Below are 20,277 nucleotides of genomic sequence, written 5' to 3'. Positions count from 1 at the left end.
GTTGGCTGTATTGCCATATTGTAGTGTTATTGCGCTATCTGGACGTGTGGGTCTTGGCAGTCGCTCTCCTTCCTTGCACAAATGGCCAATTGTTTCTTTCAATATCGAGCAGGCTGGATTATTTCACCCTATGAGAATTGTTCTCGTGATCCGCTAGAGCGACTGGTCCCAATAAAGAAAATTTGAATAAGGTATAAGTTGGAGTGTGTATCTCGAGAGATCCTCAGTGAACCACTTTATTTTCTTTTGTGGATAAACTTTCTGGTCAGTGTTTTCTTGTGATGGATCTAGATATGGATGTTTTCAGGATATAGCGTGACTGGCCATTCACATGAGCATAATAAATCTGTACTCTAGTGTTCAACTTCTGCCCTGTTTATTGAGCTGGAATCAGTCTAAGCACTGAGTCACACTAACGACTTTGGCTCATTTGATAGTCCTAGTTTTCAGAACCATATATATTGGTTGTGCCTAAATCATGGCTGTTATATCATGGTTTTTATTCACAGTACACGGCTCCATCTAGTCACAGCTTTTGATTTCTTTGCGCCAAACTTTGCCAGCAATAATTTAGTAAATCGTTTTTATTATTTTTATTTATTATTATTATAACAGCTTAATTTTCATGATAGTACATTTGAATATAGCGCGTTCCATAAGTGGAACCCTGATATAGAACTTCTTGACCTGGCTTCAGGAGGTAAAGAACAATGTTATGGATAATTTATTTCTTGGATAGCTTGTATGAGGAGCTTTCAATTATGCATTTATGAGCATTAAATTACTAAATAGGGCACATGAAATGTTAGCTCTAACAAATTTTCATATGTGTAAAGTTGAACAACAACAACATGCAACATCCAACTACGGCGCAAGATCTTCTCGAGAAAAACACATACGATTTAGCTTTTGATATAGGATTTTGAGTTTTGACTATCTGGTACAATAAAAGAATAAAGTTTTCATTTATTTGGTAAGTTTTATATCAATTCACCCATGCATTTTGTAAGTTTTAGATGCTAGGAAAAGGGTGGCATTGCACAAATGAACTTTGGTTGAGGAGGTGTAACGCATTTATGTAAAAGCAAGCCATAAAGATAAAAAGCAATTCAGGCATAAAAATTGATGTGTTTGACTACAAGGTTGTTCCCAAACCCACAAACACTCCAAAGGTAGATCAATGTTCATTTACAAGATTTTAATAATTTAAAAACTATATGTGATAATTAATCTTGAAAATACTATTATTTATAAAAACACACGCTTTATCACAAAAGTGAAAGTTTTTGGTGTTTTTAATTTTTAGAAGTGCAATCTATATTGTGTTGTTTTTCCAGCCTAAAGCTGAGAGATAAAATCATTTTGGGTGATTTTGTTGAAAAGAGATATTTTGTTTCCTGTACTTGAAAAAGCCCCAATCCTCTTTTTGCATTGATGTAGTATCTGTGCTGAGTAGAACAAGAGGGTCTGGATTTTTAACATCAATAACAGTTGAAAAGCTCCTCATTGGAACACTTTGTTGGAATGCTTGGGATGATTAACATTTTCTCCCTAGCTCACAGGGAATGCTGGTGTGTAGAAAATCAAAAAGATCAAACTAGCTTGGCCTCAGTTGACATGGGATGGATATTACTGTATCTACTTCTAGGTGTTTCCTGTTTGGCAGAAATAGTATATCCTTATTTTAAGAAATTGTTGCCTATGTGGGATTGTTCAAAAATCATACATGATTTAGGTCATGATTCCTTTAATTGTATATATATAAGCCTATACATGACTTGGAGGGGTTACCTTTCATGCCTTTTTCTTCCAGTTATCTGAATTTCTATTTCTGCCATTTTGAACATAGGATTTAAGAAAAATTATTTTTACATGTGAGTTTTTGATTCAATCTGGTTGCTTGTTTTGTTTTTAATCTAGATTGACATAAGTAGGGCAAGATGAATCGAGTGTTATTAAAAAGCAAGAAAGCGAGAAAGGTGTGTGCAAGACCCTAGCACCTTAACACCCGGTGGTGAGGCTGCTGATGAGGCAAGCCTAGAGAGTGCTTTTGCTAGGCGCTAGTCATTAAAAAGCTGCGTTTTTACTTTTGTGTTGTTGTTGTGCTATTAGCCTTATATTTAATGATTTTCAATTAGTAATTGAGATTTTTAAAAAGGAAGAAATAAATTTAGGGGGAGAAAAATTAGGTAATCTTTTAGAAAAGCACACTTATTCCATGGGAGAAAAGGTAGGTGATTTAAGTGTGCAATTGCTAAATAATGAGTAAATTAAGGGGTTAACTATTAATTGGAGAAAATTGAAGAGGTAGCAAAAATTGCACTCTAAATCTAGTGGAGTTGAACATAGCTTACATGATGAGGACGATGATATTGTAGAATTAGATGACTTATAAAGATAAAATTTGCACTCTAAAAACTTGAGTAGTTCTAGACTTTTAGGAAGTGTTTTGCTTGACTTTATGTTATGCCCTGCTTGACTTTAATTATTCCAAAAGTTATGTATATATAAGTTATTTATTAACTAGCGTTTTATGCCTTTTGTGGTGCCTCTCACCTTGGGCAATAAAAAGTCTTAGTGCCTTAAGGGCGTTTAGCGCTTTTAATTGCACTAAGATGAATAAATGGATATGTTCAAGACTATTTTGGTTTCAATGTAGATAGTTTTATGACAACAAGATGAAAACCATGTACATTTTTGGAAAGAGCCAGAACATAAATGGTTTTTAACAGCTCTTGTGCACTGAATAAGAATGATTTGATTTCCGTTGTTTTTGTTGGAGCTAACTACATCCCAATGGAATATTTTTGTACGCTTTTATGTATCATGTTGTCTATTAAGCCTATAGTATTATGTTGGAATTCAAATCATGCAGTTATCATGCTTTATGTAGTACAATCGTCTGTTTGAATATGGGATTGTAAGCTCCTGTTAAAGATACAGAAATTCATTATTATGGTGCTTTTTGATGCACGGAAATAGGTGGTTGAATGTGAAAGATGGATTGGTAGTTTATTGTGAATTAGTGTCGGTCGCATACATGAGTTGTATGTCTCCTTTTTCAGTATTAGAATGGGAGGAAGAAAAAGGTGCTCGGGTTTGAAGAAAGCAATAATTTGAGTAGTGGGAAGAGGGTTCTCAGAATGTGTAGGAAATACACCTGGCTGTTTATATTTTTTCATGGGTTATGGGTTTGGCATGGACCACTTCCTTTGACTTCTTTACTAGTTGGTTAACTTCAAACGTTCTGTTTAGAGGTATTAGGAGTGTAAAAAGAATAAATATTATTATGAAATACATGATGGCAAGAATAGTGCTTTATGGGTGACAACTCAAGTTTCCTGCCTCATTATTCCTCCTTTGATTCTCTTAGAAATCTATACATCTGCACTGTATTATGTTGAAATTGTGCCTGTTTGAGTACCCGTTAGATAAAAAATCGCTAAACGTTTTTGGGTTTACAAATATAATGTCTTTCCCATTTGTCACTCTTAGCCTGATCAGATTATTCTGATTGTTTAATGGCAAAGGTGTTTGAAGTAGATTGTGCTAATGGAGAGATTACATTCCTGAAGCAGCATTAGTGCCAATAAAAAAAGTTTCTAGATGTTCTATCTTGTCTGTCTTTTGAAATTCAATCTTTGGTTGTCTTTTAAGTCTTCCCCCATTATGTGTTGTTTACTTCCATCATTTTTTTTTAGATTTAGCTGGTTCTAGAGTAACTAAGTAATAAGGTAATTTGATGTTTTTTTGAATTAATGATTTATTAAGTCAGCCAGCTAGCTTTTAATGGTATTTGAAAAGAAATGTCTTATTGTTTTCCGTCTGTTATATTTTTGTTATCAATCATGATTATAGAAAAGGTTTGTCTTACCTAAGCATTCCTCCACCATCAAAATATCTGGTGAAGAAAAAAAATTTACTTTATTGAGAAATATGCTACATTTTAGCTTCAATGTGTCACTGGTGATTGTAACAGCTCCTGTTCTCTCCTCTCAAAGGTCTATAGGCATTCCCACTTGTATTGATATATTCCCTTTTTTTGTAAAAAAAAAAAACATGGCCTTGTGCCGTGGCCTCTTTTTTATAAAAAAACTTGGATTTGGTCTGATCTTCTCTATTCACTTTGATTTTCTAGGTGTCATTCTTCCCTTTTTGTGTGTGTGTGTGTTTTTGCATGCACGCGCCTGCAGTGTGTAGAAGATCATTTCATGTGCAACTATCTTGATTATTGCATTTATTGACAAGCAAAAGCCACAAATTCATCTTTTCAAGATTTCGGTTTATAATCTTAATAGGCTGTAAAGGTATGATGCCGAAGCTCAGCTTAAGAGGTTCTAATTGATGCTTTTATGGTTTTTTCTTTGCAACTTGTGGGTTCTTTGCAGTGTTCTTATAAATCTTGTGCCATTATAATTGCTGGTTGTTACATTATTGTTTGTATTGCATTTTTTTTTAACCTGAGATTGTAAGTCCACAGTTTGCCTTATTGCTTAGTAAATTCAGAATGGTATGTTTGTTTATAATTCTAAGAATGATTCAGCTACATTGCCAATTATTATTTTTCCCTTGTCTTAAATCTGCTGTATGTTGTCCAAACAACCGCATAAGCTAGTTCCTTTGTGGATTTCACAGTTTACTCCAAAGAAAGCTGGTGGTGCCAGAAAGCCTGAGATAGTTTTTGTAGCTCCAACAGGCGAGGAAATCAAGAGCAAGAGACAACTTGATCAGTACTTGCGTTCAAATCCTGGAGGTCCCCCTTCATCTGAATTTGACTGGGGAACAGGTATTCCTCATTTATCTCTTCCATTTCCTAACTCCAGCAATGTTTAATTTATTTAAGCAAACAGTCTCTAACAAATCTGCATCTCATCCCTGGTTGGCATCTTCAGGTGACACTCCAAGACGCTCTGCAAGGATTAGTGAGAAAGCAAAGGCAACAGAGAGCCCAGAAGCTGAGCGACCAAAGAAACGTGAGAGGAAATCAAGCTCGAAGAAAGGAAACAAGGAGGACAAGGATGGCGTGGATAAAGAGGATGAAGCTGCTACTAAAGCTCCTCCTGCACAGGAGGATGGAGAAAAAGTGAATGAAGCTGCTACTGAAGAGAAAGCGGCTGCAGATGAAGCTGCTACTAAAGCTCCTCCTGCACAGGAGGATGGAGAAAAAGTGAATGAAGCTGCTACTGAAGAGAAAGCGGCTGCAGATGATGCTGAGGCGAAGGAAGATAAAAATCCAACAGATTCTGAGATGAAGGATTCTGAGAAACCAGTCAAAGATGATAAGGAAGAAACCAGTGATATAAAAGATAATGATGCTACTGGTTCAGATCCAGCAGATAAAACCGAGGTAAATGTCCAAGATAAAGCAGCAGCAGTTGAGGTACCGCAACAGACAACGGAAAAAGAAAAGTCAGAAAAAGGAATTCCAGCAGCGGAGGCTGATGCCAAAGAAAACAAGTCGGCAGATCAGGAAGCCAAGGATTTGCCCGAGGGTGGTGATAATAAGAATGATCAGTAGGGTGCAGTTATCAAGGAAGCTCAAGAACATGCACAGGAGCATTCATGAGGTATAGCCATAAGCCATCAATTCGGTGCTGCTGTAGTAAAACCATTTCTTAGATTTCCTTTGTTTTTAGAACTGAACCTTGTAGGTGATGGCGATGGATGCGAGATTGAGGGGGGTATTAGGTCCATACACTGTATATCTTTTATAATGGCTGATTGATCTGATCTCTCTGTAGGTGACTGATGTATCCATCGCCCATTGTCATTTAATCTGCAAATGAATATGTCTTGATACTACCCTTCCTTTACTTTCTAACATCATGTAAGCTCAGTTGTCAAGGTTATCTGACATGTTTATGTATTATTGTGTTGTATCATCAAATACCATATGTTTTGGTCGTTTCCATTTAAGTGATGTTGCTCATCTCGGCTCTTGTGTTGAGTGTTATGAGGGCCATCATTTCTTGTTCTTAATGGCTGTGTTGTTGCCCTTGGATGTGCCATCAAGGGTGTTTTCTGACTAAAACAAGAGAGATGCTATTCATCATGAATAATTTTCACAAAATTCAATACTAGCTCTAATAGCTATTCGTTTGCTTCTAAAACAAAAGACATTCCATATGCATATCCCCTATATTGATTCTGACGCAATGCATCAGGTTTCCCTGCTTAGGCTCAACAATGATAAATTTGACAAGAGATGTTTACATCAAACTATATACACATTAATATGATCATAGCTTCACGCACGACACAATATCAAACAAGAGTTCCTGTACTGTAAGTAGTTCGTGCTATATAGTATTTAAGATACGGTCTGATCCTTCACCAGGAGTTGATACATTTTAACATGATATACGGCTTTAAGCATCATCATATAGGATGGAAAGGAATACAAGATAATATCCTCTCAAACAAAAGCAGACTAGGGCTGTAATGGACATGCTAGATAATGGGCATGGGAATGTTCATACATAACAAACGCTGGCCAAAGATTTTACTAGTATGCTACCAAGGGCTCAGGCAACTCAACACCTGCGGCCCAGAAACTGATATAGAAGTCAAAGGTGATGCATGTCAACTTTTTGCCATCCTCTCCCACCATTGTCATCACCAGAGTGTATGTTCCCTAAAAAATAACAGTGACTTTGATTAATTACTTCAGATTTTTTTTAAAAAACAAAAAAAACAAAAAAACAAAAAAAACAAAAAGAGAAACGGATCTTTAGAACAAGTAGCAATTTAATGAAAGTACATGTTGGTTATCAATCAACTACACATTCTTATACATATTTATACACATTTGAAATGTCCCAATATATACTTGCAAAGTACAAGCACAAACACAAAATTACTTAACATGCAACATGTTATTGTTTATACAAAAGAATAGTTCATGTAACAGGTTGACAATCCATTAAGCCTTCCTCAGGTGGACTCTAAAAGATTTGATTATACTTAAACGTTGATGTTGTAGATCAATGATACTAAGATGAAGTCTATTACGCTCTACATGCACTAATCATAGTTTCTGCATGGTGTCCTATCAAAGTGCTTTTTTTAAAAAAAAATTATTTTTCAAAGACAGGCAACAAAGTCGGCCAGAAGGCATGCCAATAAGATGCCACATAAGCACAGGGAAGTTCCTCCATGTGTGTGTGAATGCACGACTATGCGCATGCACTGGCATGATACTTAAAGACTAGACAAGAACTAGCTGATATCAACCATACAATCTCAATACAATTAAGTAATTAAAATTACTTCTTGTTTAGCACATTGTCAGTTTATGACAAAAGCAATAGTTTAACAACCAATCTACCCAACAGAATGACAACCAAAATATAATATTCGGGATAAACATACTCATCATTCAACACAATAAGAATGCAATATATAATGGACTAGTAATAAAGTTTAGACAAAGCGTTAAACTTACTGGTGGAGTTAAAAAGGGCAATGTCTCTTTATGGGTGAGCACAAAATCACCAGTTGATACTGGGCATGATGTCTCCTTGCAGAGGTCCTTAGTCTGTTGAATATGAATTCCAATGTACTCAACATCGATCAATAATTTTCCACTGGTTATATTTAAGCCTGCATTCAGCCCAAAAAAATAGAAATAAGAGCTGTAAAATACACATCAAAGATTCAGGCACATGAATGCCCACTGCAGAACCAACTACATAACAGAATTTTAATGTTCTTTCAATGCCTAGTAACAAATTGTTCCCCACCAAATCAACAGTTGGATCAAAGGCACATGAAGGAAACAATGCAATTGTGGGGGGAAGATAACAAAATAAGTACCCTCACTTCCAGGCCACAAGAGCTTCTTTAAAATAATATACCAAATAAAGAAATACATGAAATTGAATAATATTAAAAGCAAGAACAGACATTGTGAAGATGCTAAAATGGAAGTAATCTAAACAAGTACTTTGATAAAGAAAACATTCGCGCACATCTACTCAGATATCAGATTTCAAAGGTTGAATTCATTAAAAGCTTTCGTTTCACTTTTCTATGTTGGATTGCCCTTTTTTGCTGGCTCAGCAAAAAGAGAACTTCTATTGTGATTCATGATTGTGTGTAAGTTACAGCAAAATAGCAATTTATTCTTTTGGTATTCACTCGCATCAAAATTTAGTGCAAAACATAGTGAATGGTTACACTCTATGGGTAACACAAGAAGGGAAGGAAGCCATAAATGCTATTAAGCATATTGACTCCAGTATCAAATTAATGCAAAACACAAGGGAAGGAAGCTATCAATGTTATTAAGAAAGCATATAGATCCCAGTATCAAATTAATGCAATACTATCTCTAAACCATCCTAAGCATGTTAGGGCTTTACAATGGAAAACCTACAGAAGAGAATGTCGAAAAAGAAAAAATAACTCAGCAAACAACAAAAAGAAAAGTCTCCAAGAAGAGAATTTTACCAGTCTGGGCAGAGATGCTGAAGCTAGTCTCTCTGCCTCGCTTGACAGGGAATGGAGAAATCTCCAACCCAGTAACCTTGACGTCATAGTCATTGTCTTTGTCTGCATTTCTCACACCCACATTAGATTTGTCTACTTTGTACAGCAGATAAAAAACAAACATATTGAAACAATATGATCCCCAAACCTCTTCAATCAAAACTGAAAAACTAAATTAATCACAAAAACAACAGAACTAAGAATTAGTCATAGTCACAAGTCTTCCAAAGAGACCATAAAGAACAACAAGACTGTCTGCAACTTCAATATACCAGCATTCTGAAATTTCACTATTTCTTTCAAAAGGCAAAAGAAACCAAAGTAGTACACGACAAAAAAAACCCTGACCAGAGAAACTAAGTAAATCATAAAAAGCATAGGAATAAGAGGCAAACATCATCACCAATCTTCAAACAATATCATCAAGAACAACATCAAATTGCAACTTCCACACACCAACATTTTGAAATGCCACTTTCTTTCTACAGAAAAGAACAGGAAACTAAAGCTGGTACCGAATCGAAATATAAGCCAGAGAAACTAAATTTAACATAAAAATTTAGGACCACGAGCGAAATGTTGTGAATATATATATATATATACATATTCTAATGAGAACATCAAAGATTGAAATGCCACTTTCTTTCTACAGAAAAGAAAAGGAAACTAAAGCTGGTACCGAATCGAAATATAAGCCAGAGAAACTAAATTTAACATAAAAATTTAGGACCACGAGCGAAATGTTATGAATATATATATATATATATATATATATATATATATACATATTCTAATGAGAACATCAAAGATTGAAATGCCACTTTCTTTCTACAGAAAAGAAAAGGAAACTAAAGCTGGTACCGAATCGAAATATAAGCCAAAGAAACTAAATTTAACATAAAAATTTAGGCACCATGAGCGAAATGTTGTGAATATATATACACATATTCTAATAAGAACATCAAAGACCAGCCCCATACTCCAGCTTCTATACCCTAGCATTTCAAAATTATACTATTTATTTAAATTAAAAAAAAAATCAAAAGAAACTGTAACATTCATGCCATCGAAAGCCAGCCAAACCAAAATAAACATAAAAATTAACAACAGACCACACCTTCCAAAAACCATCAGTATGCAATTCCACTGTTTATTTCATTTTTTTAATAACATGCACATGACACAACAGAACCAGGGAAACAAAATTAAGCATAAAATCCATAAGATCAAGAACAAAACATTGTCACAAAATTTCCAACAAGACCATTAACATCAGCACCTGAGTTCCTGACTCTAGCTTCTACAAACCAACATTTTGAAATCCGACCATATCTTTCCATTAAAAATACGAAAGAAACTATAACAACATGCACAGTATGGACATCCTAACATGAAAAAAAACAATTAACCATAAAATTCATAGTTCACATATCCTCTGACCATACAATCACCAACATTTTGAATTCCACCATTTCTTTCCACAAAAAAGACAAAAGAAACCATAACACACACACACACACACACACACACACACACACACACAGACGGAGATCAATACCCTAAAAAGAAATTCAAATTAAACATAAAAAATCTTGACCTAAGAAACACACATCGTCACAGATCCATCAAGATCAGCATCTGACTCCAGCTTCTACAAACCAACATTTCCAAATTCCCCAATTTCTTTCCATAAAAAAACACAAAAGAAACTATAATACGCACACGATTGAAACCCTAACCAGCGAAACCCAAATAAATATAAAAAAATCATAGAAATAAAACCAAACAACAAGACAATCAAGCTCAGCTTCAATATACTCACATTTTAAAATTCCACCATGTCTTTCGGGCAAAAGAAATGATTACAAGCATCAAACCCAAACCCTAAAAAGCAATGCTACAAAAATCACAATTAGATCATCAACCCCACCATAGAAAATCAATTCAAAACCAAGAAATTAGCTCCCAAAAACCACACAAGCATCAGTCCAAACACCAAAAACCAAAAATCAACCACCCCACCCCAGCAATAGGAGAATTGGTATTTCATTCCCCTCCAAGTCAAAAGTCAAGAGTTGGATCATATGGCCATCGAGACAAAAGAAACTATAATAGGCACACAATCAAAACCCTAAAAAAAAAACTCATTTTCCGCAAAAAAAGAATCCGGTCATCAACTCGACATAAAAAATCCATTCAAAACCTAGAAATAAGATCCCAAAACCCACAAAAACCTTAATCCAAGCAACGATCACCAAAACAAACAACAAAACATCGAAAAACTCACCGCAATAGGAGACCTCAGTCTCCTTGGCGGAGCAGAGAAGGCAAACCATCAAGAAAAGAGCAGAGACGAGGAGGAAGCGCGCATCGATCGCCATGGCCACGAACTCCTTCGAACGCTCGGTGGTTGAGACTGTGAAACGAGAACAAGACAAGCTCTCAATGAATCGGAAGCAAGGGTTTTTATAGACTCCTTCCAAAGCATCCTTATCGCGTGACACGTGTCAGTAAGATCTACCGTTATTTATTAGCCATGGACCATGAGAATCTCGAGGAGATTTGTACGGTTGTGATGTGATTACTTGGAATTAGCGTTGGAAATAGTGACAAATGCTGGATGCTTCCTTAACTTACCTCCGAGTTTTCCATGATATTTCGTATATTATTATTAATTATTTAAATTGAAGAAAACAACCTAAATATTTTTCATCTATTCTGAACATCATCCGGTTAAAAAAAAATTCCGATTTTTATTAGTCACAAATATGTTAATAATACAATACAAGAGTGCGTAAGTAAAGATAAAAATTTGAATATTTTTTTAATAAATATTAATTTTATATTATTTATGTATTATACATTTGGGCCTATCTTCTAAGATTGTAGAACAGGTGAATTTTCTTAGAAGGTTGTTAAGCCACTTTAATATTTTTGAATTCAAAATTATTCTAAAATATTTGGTTTTTATATATATATATATATATATATATATATATATATATATTGAAGGTATACAAGGAATTTGCATCTTTTATGAAGATATATATATATGCAATTATATGGTTTTTTTTTGGTTTTTCAATTATTTAGACTTTAATAATTCAATGTCTTATGATAATTGTATGTAATACTTGTAAATTATTTATGAGTTTTCAAACAAAACAGTCATTAATGAGAAAGATGGCTTGTTTTTTAGTGCAATTATTTTTTAAAAATCTATCATTGCACTATTGTATAATATTAAATATGTGCACTATTACGAAGCATGGAGAATAGGGTGAGAGAGTGCTAGGTTGATTTTCTCAGACTGTTTAAATTAAAATACCATATATATTTTTTTTTATGTATAACTATTTATATATGCACAAATATACATTTGCAGAATATTGTACATGTGCGCTGTTGGGATAGAGAGGTGATTTGGAGCCGTTTGATTTCAATCCAATGGCTAAAATTGTAAAAGATGTGACCTCATATATATATATATATATATATATATATATATATAGAGAGAGAGAGAGAGAGAGAGAGAGAGAGAGAGCACGCGTCATCTACGAACGTTTATAGGTATCAACCATTGGATTGAAATCCAACTGTATTGTACACTGTTCAGTCAACAGTATTATTGTCCTTATAAATAGTAATATAGTAAAAATGCGGTGCACAATATTTTGATATGAACCATAGAACTATACTAAAAAACTAAAATATCCCATAATCAATATGTTGTTTTTGTCTCTCTCTCTGTAACTTGCATTATGTTCAGCTGTGGATATTCGTATTTGATATATTGTGATATAAATATTTATATATATTCCATTGATCTTCAATGCAGGTTGAATAACTTTTTTTTTTATATATGTCAAAGGGCAAGTGGAATAATTTTTAAAATTTTTTTAAAGGCAATGAAAATGATGGATCATAATAATTTAGTAGTACTATTTTGAATGTATTTTTTTTAAGAATAATTTATTCTAAGATTTGAAGTTATTTGGTATTAAATATGAATATATTCAAACATATTCTAGCCAAATCAAATCAAACTTGGTAAAATTTAATTCAAGTCAATCAAACTACACCCCCATTAATTACTTGGCAAATTAGCATCATCTGAGATTATGAAAGTCAAAACGATATAACCTTTATTGCTTATAAATTAATATTTAGAAATTTACACATTCATACCTTTTATTTGTTTATATATCTCATAGCCATCAAGTGTTATTTAAAAAATATATGTATATATTATTTTGATTGAGTATATTTTAATATTAATATCTTTAAAATAGAAACGTGGTGTGTATATAGTCTCCACAATATCTATTTACTTATGAACTCACATAAAATACATTCTTTAATGCTAAATTAAGTGAGAATTGAGTTTAAAAGACAAAAAGTTAATATAAATGGTAGTTTACTTGGATTTAAAGACTAAAATAAGTGAGAATGTTGTTTAAAAGTCAAAAAGTTGATATAAATGTTAGTTTGCTTGAATTTAAAGACTTAAAATAAGTGAGAATTGAGTTTAAAAGGCAAAAAGTTAATATAAATGTCAGTTTGATTTGCATACACAACCGAATAGTAACTTGTTTTCCCAACAAGTGCATATAGCATATACAATCAAGAACATATGCACAAGGACAACGATAATTTACTTGTGCACTTTTGTTTGGCTGATATAGAGATTGAGTTGTAAACAAGTACCACTGAGTTTGGTGGCTTTTGAAATTAAACAAATGCTAGAACTATAAGTCTTTTGATTTTATAAATACAAATAAAACCTTTTGTTATAATATTCATAATCTTCTATTTACTTTTGACCACACATGAGTATGGGCATGTGTATAAATATTAGGTCTATTTTAATATATAAGCATAAAAAATGATTTTTATCCCTGTGATTGAAAATACATGTCTTGGCGTCGTGTTGGTGAAGAGACACTGGGCGATATATCGAATCACAAATTTACTTATTTTATTTTTTTGGATTCTTCCATTACTAATAGAGGCAAGCCTCTATTATTAATTACCTCAGACTAAAATCTTAAGAATCTTCTATTAAGAGCTCGAGTAGAAGTAAAGATAAGAAAATGATGAATTATAAATTTTAGTATTTATTTATATATTTATTATATATATATTATTTATATACATATTTTCTTGTCACGTCATTTATATATATATATATATATCATATATTGCTGCTTGTGCCTTATTGTCATCCTAAGATATATATCTCATTATCGCCTTTCTAAAACCAAATTTTGTTGCTGCCTTGAGATGAGTATATTTTGTCATTATTTCGGGATGAGTGTTTTCTCATTGAAGGATCTCAGAGGTAATTTTTGTCTTGCTGGAAAAGTTCCTCGTGGGAGAAAACAGGTGGTGATTATCATGGCTGCTTCATGAGGATGTTTAGTCGTTCTGTGTGGTTTGTTTAAATGTTTTTAGTGTGGTTTGTTTATTCAATATTGTAAGTATAATGAATGAGTAAGAATATAATATGACATGGTTTGAAAAATGGGTAAAGTGGAGAATTGATGGACGGTGGAGATGAGGAGCGTTTGCATGATTGATTTAAGTTCAAGGCAAGGCCAGATGAGGAGCATTGAAGGATGGTAGAGATAGAAGCATCTGTATGATTGATTTAAGTTCAAGGCAAGGCCAGATGAGGAGCATTTAAGGACGGTGGAGATTGAATCATCTGTAGATTTGTTTAAGTTCGAGGCAAGGTAAAGTGAATGGTTTAGATTTGATCATTAGGGGATAAGTGTTTGTGCAATTGGAGGGCTATGATTTCATCATCAAGTAGAAATGGCTTAAGTTCAAAGTAATGTAAGGTGAATGGTTCAGATTTGATCGTCAAGAGATAGGTGTTTGTTCGATTGGAGGGCTATGATTTCATCATCAAGCAAAAATGGCTTAAGTTCGAGGCAATGTTAGGTAAATGGTTCAGATCTGATTATCAGGAGATAAGTGTTGATTTGATTGGAGGGCTATGAATTCATCATGAAGAAAAAATGGCTTAAGTTAGAGACAATATAGTTGAGTCAAATTTCAGGTGGTTAAGTTTGATAAACAGAAGACCATGCAGCCTAGATATATATGTTTAAGTGATTCTACCATTTCAACTTTGTTTGCATAGTATTGGTCAACGTATCATTGCTTGTTGAAACGTGGCATGTTCTGGCACGTTGACTAGTTACTATGTTTGACAGGTTGGTTATATATATATATATATATATATATAATCCATATATACACACTCTTTTATCTCTTGTTTTTTAAGAAACATGTATAGAGATGGTTGAAGTTCATGGTTCATAAGAACAAATAGATGGCTGAAGTTCAGGTATACCTCTTGTTTTTTTATTAATTAATGAATTGATACCACTTCAGCTTGAATTTTTGATGCTCAGATTCAGCAGGATAGAACACACCCAGCTTCATTTCTCCTTGCAGATCTTTCTTCCTTGGTTGCAGGAGTCTTTTCCTTTGGCTTTGAATTAGTGTCCCTTCCTTCTCAGCAACTATAGATTTGGCTTCCTTCTTGTCAAATGATGAGATGACAAAGAGAAATCCATGGCGTCTGAGTAGGTTTTCTGACTTGATCAGAGGAATAGAGTAGGCAAGGTTGACCAAATATAAAATATTGGCATAGAGTCTAGTTTTCATAAGAGAAGCTCTTCGGAGCAACCTCGGGAAACTCCCTATCAAACTCCGTTGTCGTCTCTTCATCACCATCAACATCCATTTCTATCTTATCATCGTCCAACGCGCCATCAATAGTTTCCCTCTTCTTCGTCTATCTACTGGGATTGGGAAGCGTGACCGAAGCAACGATGATAGTGGGCGGCTTCAATATGTTTTTTTTTTAGTGACAATAACTAGCAACGATTAATGACAGCGGCAAGCAGCAACCTTGTTCTATGATGATGACGAGCGGAGGCGATCTCTCTCTCTCTCTCTCTCTTTTTAATTATATATATATATATATATATATATGTATAACAGAGAAAAAATTAAATCTTTTCTATCTTCTTTCTTCTTCTCTAAATTCTTTTCCTTGTCCTCCCTCTTCCTCCTGCCTCCCCCTTTTAAAACGTCTTCTTCATGTCTTCCCGTCGTGGTTGATTGTGGGGCGACCATGTCAAACATGCCCCCACGTCTCCACAACTATATATATATATATATATATATTTATTTATATATATTTATTATTCTTGTATTATTATTATTTATTATATATATATATATATATTTGTTTCGTGACTTGTATTCGTGGGTATTATGAGGTTTGAGATATCTAGATCGCCTCAAGATTTGCTCTTTTGCCTGATCTTGTATTTTGGACTGTCTCGAGATCTGTACTCTTAGCTAATCTTGAGATTTAAATATTTTAGATCATTTCGAGATCTGTGCACTTGGCTGATCCTAAGATTTGTGTTTTTTATATTGTTTCGAGATCTGTGCTTTTGGTTAATCTTGAGATTTATGTATTTCAGATTGCCTCGAGATCTGTGCTTTTAGCTTGAGATTTAAATATTTTAGATCGTTTCAAGATCTGTGCTCTTGGTTAATCCAAATATTCTCAAATTTGTTTATCTTAACCATATATTATCTTAATTCGATTGTGATTTGACTATATGTGACTAAGATAGACATATTTTAAAATTTTGATTTCTATTTAAATTAGAACATGTATTTGATATATGTATATCTTTTATTTATAACAATTAATTAATTTGGTTAAGATAAATATATTTTAAAATTTTGATTTTGATTTAAATTAGGACATGTATATGTATATATTTTATTTATAATAATTAATTAATTAATTTTTTATATAAACAAACGTATTTTTCATACTCTCTCACGAAAAATTTTAGTGAGATTGAGTGAGAAAAGTAGGAACTCCAAATTTTTCTTGACAAAAATTCTTGAAATTTAACCTCTCAAGAGGGTGACGACCCTCCATCTTCAAGACAACCTATGGAAGAATTAGAGCATTTTAGTGCCAACATTGACACTAATGCATGGCCGTCTCCATCAACCAAATAGAGTAAAATTATTTTCAATCTCCTTCAATTTATTCATTCATTATTATTTATTATCTTTTATCTTCACAGGTATGAGGAATATTGTATTATTCCTACGAGACAACTTAGTCAAAAGTATTAAGTCTCTCGATTGATACAACTACCAAAATATTATTGATGATGTGAAAGCATTAAGTGCAACTCTTATGTCGTTTGGCATTGACTTGAACAATTTTGAACACATTCTGGAAAAGATATCTCAATGTGCATTCTTTATTAAAGAGATTTCAAAAGGCCCTAGCGTCCAAGTTCATGTACATAAGCAAAAAGCCAAACATCGTGTGCTAAATACAACGTTAGAGCTCGAAAATCTTAACAAGTGTAGGGTGAATTTGATCAATGACACAAATATGAAGGAGCATGAACTTCAAAAACTTGAAGCAGAACATCACCAACTTCAAAGCAGGGTTCGTGAGATTTCAAAGAAGATAAAGATTTTGTGCGAAGAAATAACAATTTCAAAACATTCCTTGGAAATTTCTGCTCTTACACAAACCAACTTGCAAACTACGCTGATGAGAGTAGAACACAACTTGCTGAAACTCGAGGAGATGATTCAAATGATAGAAATGTTGCCCTTTTCACAACATTGCTTAATAAACTAGAAGAAGCAAAGAAGTCTTGCGCTCAAGTTTTCAAGCATTGAAGAACGCTATCTTTCTTTTCTTTGTTTAGTTAGTTTATTTATACATTGATAATTAGTTTTGAGTATATATTTGCTTTAGTAGTTGGTTTTAACACATTTGCTATGAATATAATTTTTTTTAATATGATTTAATTTCTCTCCATTTATTATATATATATGTCTTAATTCACGAAATGAAACTTTGAGATAAAATGCCATGCATTTCATCATAGACAAAAGTACACAAAATTCAATGTTTTGAATCAAGAAGTACGCACAATCGTACATGACCGTTCTACCTCCATTAGCATAATACTTTTTTTAGAAAACGACCATTAATAGGTGACATGGGTCGCAATTTGCTTTGAACTTACCCCCGGCCCGCTTGTTGGTGATGATAGGTCTTCTGAGGGCAAGAACCATTTCTCCTTTTCTAAATGTCCAAAATATAATCAATTTATTATAAGCGTAGGACATCTTTGCTTTGTAGACTTCAAGATTTTGCTATACTTCTATCCTTTTTTCATCAAGAGAGTCTAACTCATCCAGGCGAAGTTGAACATTATCTTCATTTGATATTTTATTCGGCAATGCCATCCTTAATGAAGGTATTTGAATTTCAAGGGATAGGACTACTTCAGTCCCAAACACTAAAGAGTATGGTGTGCACTATATTTGGAGTCCTATATGTGGTACGATAAGCCTATAGTATCTCGGGAAGTCTATTATGTCAATCCCTTTTATTTTTGAACACATCTTTCTTTAGCAATTTTGAGAGAGTTTTGTTAAATGCTTCCGCCAACCTATTTTCTCTCACATTATAGATGGAGGTATACCTCCAATCTATTTTGTGATGTTGTGCAAATCTCCCAATTTTAAAGCTTCTGAAAGAGGGCCCATTATCTAAGATAATTCTTCTTGGAGTTCCAAACATGTATAGGATATTTTCCCTAAAAAATTTTATGATGTTCTCAGTCTTTACTTCTATTAAAGGAATAGTCTCTACCCATCTATTGAAATAGTATATAAAAGTGCAGCCAATATGAATCGATTCCCTAAAGATGATGGAACCTCAATGGGACCGATCACACATGTTCCCCATATCTCAAAATTCTATGAAGAAACTGTGGGATGTAAGGGATTCGGATGTTGGTGAATAAAATCCCCATGAATTTGACATAGATGACATTTTTTGACATATTCAATGTAATCTTTGACCATGGTTAGCCAATAATATCCCATGCGCTTAATCTTAAGCCGAATCTTATGTCTAGACTGGTGTGCACCACATACCCCGAAATGTACATCATGCATGATTTCTTTTGCTTCTTCATATGAAAGACATCGCAAAAGTAGTTGATCATATGACCTGCGGTATAACGTATCATTAATGAGGGTGAATCTTAGAGCTCTTCATTTTATTTGAAGGGTTTCTGATTTGTCCCTTGGCAATTTATCATATTTCAAATATTCCATGAATGGTTGCTTCCAATCTTCCTTTAGCATCTCGAGGCTGAAGGCTTCCATGTTGCTTTCAGTATTTTCTTCTTCAGCATCGTTGAGGATTGTACTTATGGGTCTTCTATTCTTTGTAGTGATTTGAATTTCATCATGATTTGGATTTGCCAGCTCCTTCGCTATTCTTGAAAAGGAGTAAGCTTCCCCATTTTCTGATCTTAAAACCCTCCTTAATTGCACTTGGGGAATTTTCTTTATTAACATTTTGACCTTCTTATAGTATTTAAAAAGTTCAGCTTTGTATATTTTGTATTCTCCTTCGACTTGCTTGATGATGAGTTATGAGCAATGTTTTGAAACCCAAATCAAACAGGCCGGTTGAACTGGTAGAACAGGGAACTTGCCATCATTTTTTGTCCGGTTTTATATAGATCATTGATTGGGTGTTGACCCGTTCAAACATGTTCAAACCCGCTAAACTGGATGATTTTACTGTAACCAGGTTGACCCCGATTCTATATAGACCAGGTCCGTCGTCAAGAAGAATGGAGTAGCGGAGTTAGAGATAAAGTGGAGGCCACAAATGGTGATGGCGATCTCATGGTTGGTGGTGTCGATGTAGATAAGATAAGGAGGGCAGTGGCCATGGGGTTGGGAGTAGGAGATGCATTTGGAGAAATTGAAGATGAAGACCGGAGATGGAACAGAAGGCGGCCAGAGAAGGTAAGAGAGATTGGGTTCGTAGACGGAGAGAATGGCTCAAGTTATACGAGGGATGGGGAAGATGATGGAGATGGTAGTGAGAGGTCAGGATTGGCTGTCGGAGTTGCCGGAGAGAGTGCATTGCTTGTAAGTCCTGTGCGTGCAGCCTAACCAAAAGATGCCTTCGACTATGCCGCCGGTGGCCATATGTCAAAGATATTGATAAAGGAGCACTCAGCAAGTCTAATATGAATTGGTGTGAAGATAACAACATGTATTATAAATATGTATATCATGTTCATGTGTTATATATATATATATATATATATATATATATATATATAATATATTAATATCACAATGAATTGGTGTGATGATAATTTTGCATATCATGTTCATGGTAAGTAGCTTGTTAGCATATCATGTTTGAATTAGCATTGGAATATATCTAAGTTTGGATAATTGATACTTGTATTAATATATATATGTATATATATATTACGTCATCCAGTTTGATCAAACCGGGTCATCCGGTCCAACCAATCAACCCATGACCCAGTTGCTTGCCCGGTTCATTTCCCGGTCCGGTTCTGAAAATATTAGTTGTGAGTCCCCGAATATACGGATGTGTTGAATTTTCATTTTGATTGCCAATTCCAAACCAGCTATGAGAGCTTCATATTTTGCTTCATTGTTTGTGCATGGCGTTGTAAGGGAAAGTGCATATCTAAGAATTCCTCCTTCTAGTGTAACGAACACAAGTCCTATCTCAGCTTTGATTTGTGAAAGCTCAAAACTGAATACTGGCTTTATGGATGATGCTCCATCAAAGTATAGTCGCCATTCTGCTTTTTTTTATTATCATAAGTATCTCTACATTAGGGAGATCATAGTTAAAGA

At 34.0% G+C, this 20,277-nt stretch overlaps 2 protein-coding genes across 4 annotated transcripts in view; one reads left to right on the top strand and one right to left on the bottom strand.

Moving 5' to 3' along the window:
* Positions 1-5,916, top strand: part of LOC120277895 (methyl-CpG-binding domain-containing protein 11) — a 30,121-nt gene extending 24,205 nt beyond the window's left edge. Inside the window, exons 2-4 of one of the 3 annotated variants that reach the window (XM_039284751.1) lie at positions 4,636-4,786; positions 4,893-5,567; positions 5,637-5,916. In XM_039284751.1, the coding sequence (XP_039140685.1) occupies positions 4,636-4,786; positions 4,893-5,518 (777 nt within the window). In that variant the 3' untranslated portion in view covers positions 5,519-5,567; positions 5,637-5,916. The other 2 variants (XM_039284753.1, XM_039284752.1) reach the window with 2 other exon arrangements.
* A 346-nt stretch (positions 5,917-6,262) lies between these two features.
* LOC120277896 (putative phosphatidylglycerol/phosphatidylinositol transfer protein DDB_G0282179) lies at positions 6,263-10,922 on the bottom strand. Its single transcript, XM_039284754.1, has 4 exons — positions 10,778-10,922; positions 8,452-8,553; positions 7,445-7,602; positions 6,263-6,634 (listed from the first exon to the last, which is right to left on the bottom strand). The coding sequence occupies exons 1-4, from the start codon at positions 10,869-10,871 to the stop codon at positions 6,506-6,508; spliced, it is 483 nt and encodes a 160-aa protein (XP_039140688.1). The 5' UTR covers positions 10,872-10,922; the 3' UTR covers positions 6,263-6,505.
* Positions 10,923-20,277: the final 9,355 nt, after the last annotated feature.

Source organism: Dioscorea cayenensis, chromosome 15, assembly GCF_009730915.1.
Source record: "Dioscorea cayenensis subsp. rotundata cultivar TDr96_F1 chromosome 15, TDr96_F1_v2_PseudoChromosome.rev07_lg8_w22 25.fasta, whole genome shotgun sequence".
Classification (NCBI taxonomy): domain Eukaryota; kingdom Viridiplantae; phylum Streptophyta; class Magnoliopsida; order Dioscoreales; family Dioscoreaceae; genus Dioscorea; species Dioscorea cayenensis.
Note: the sequence above shows the minus strand (reverse complement) of the source record. Positions and strands in the feature narration are given on the sequence as shown.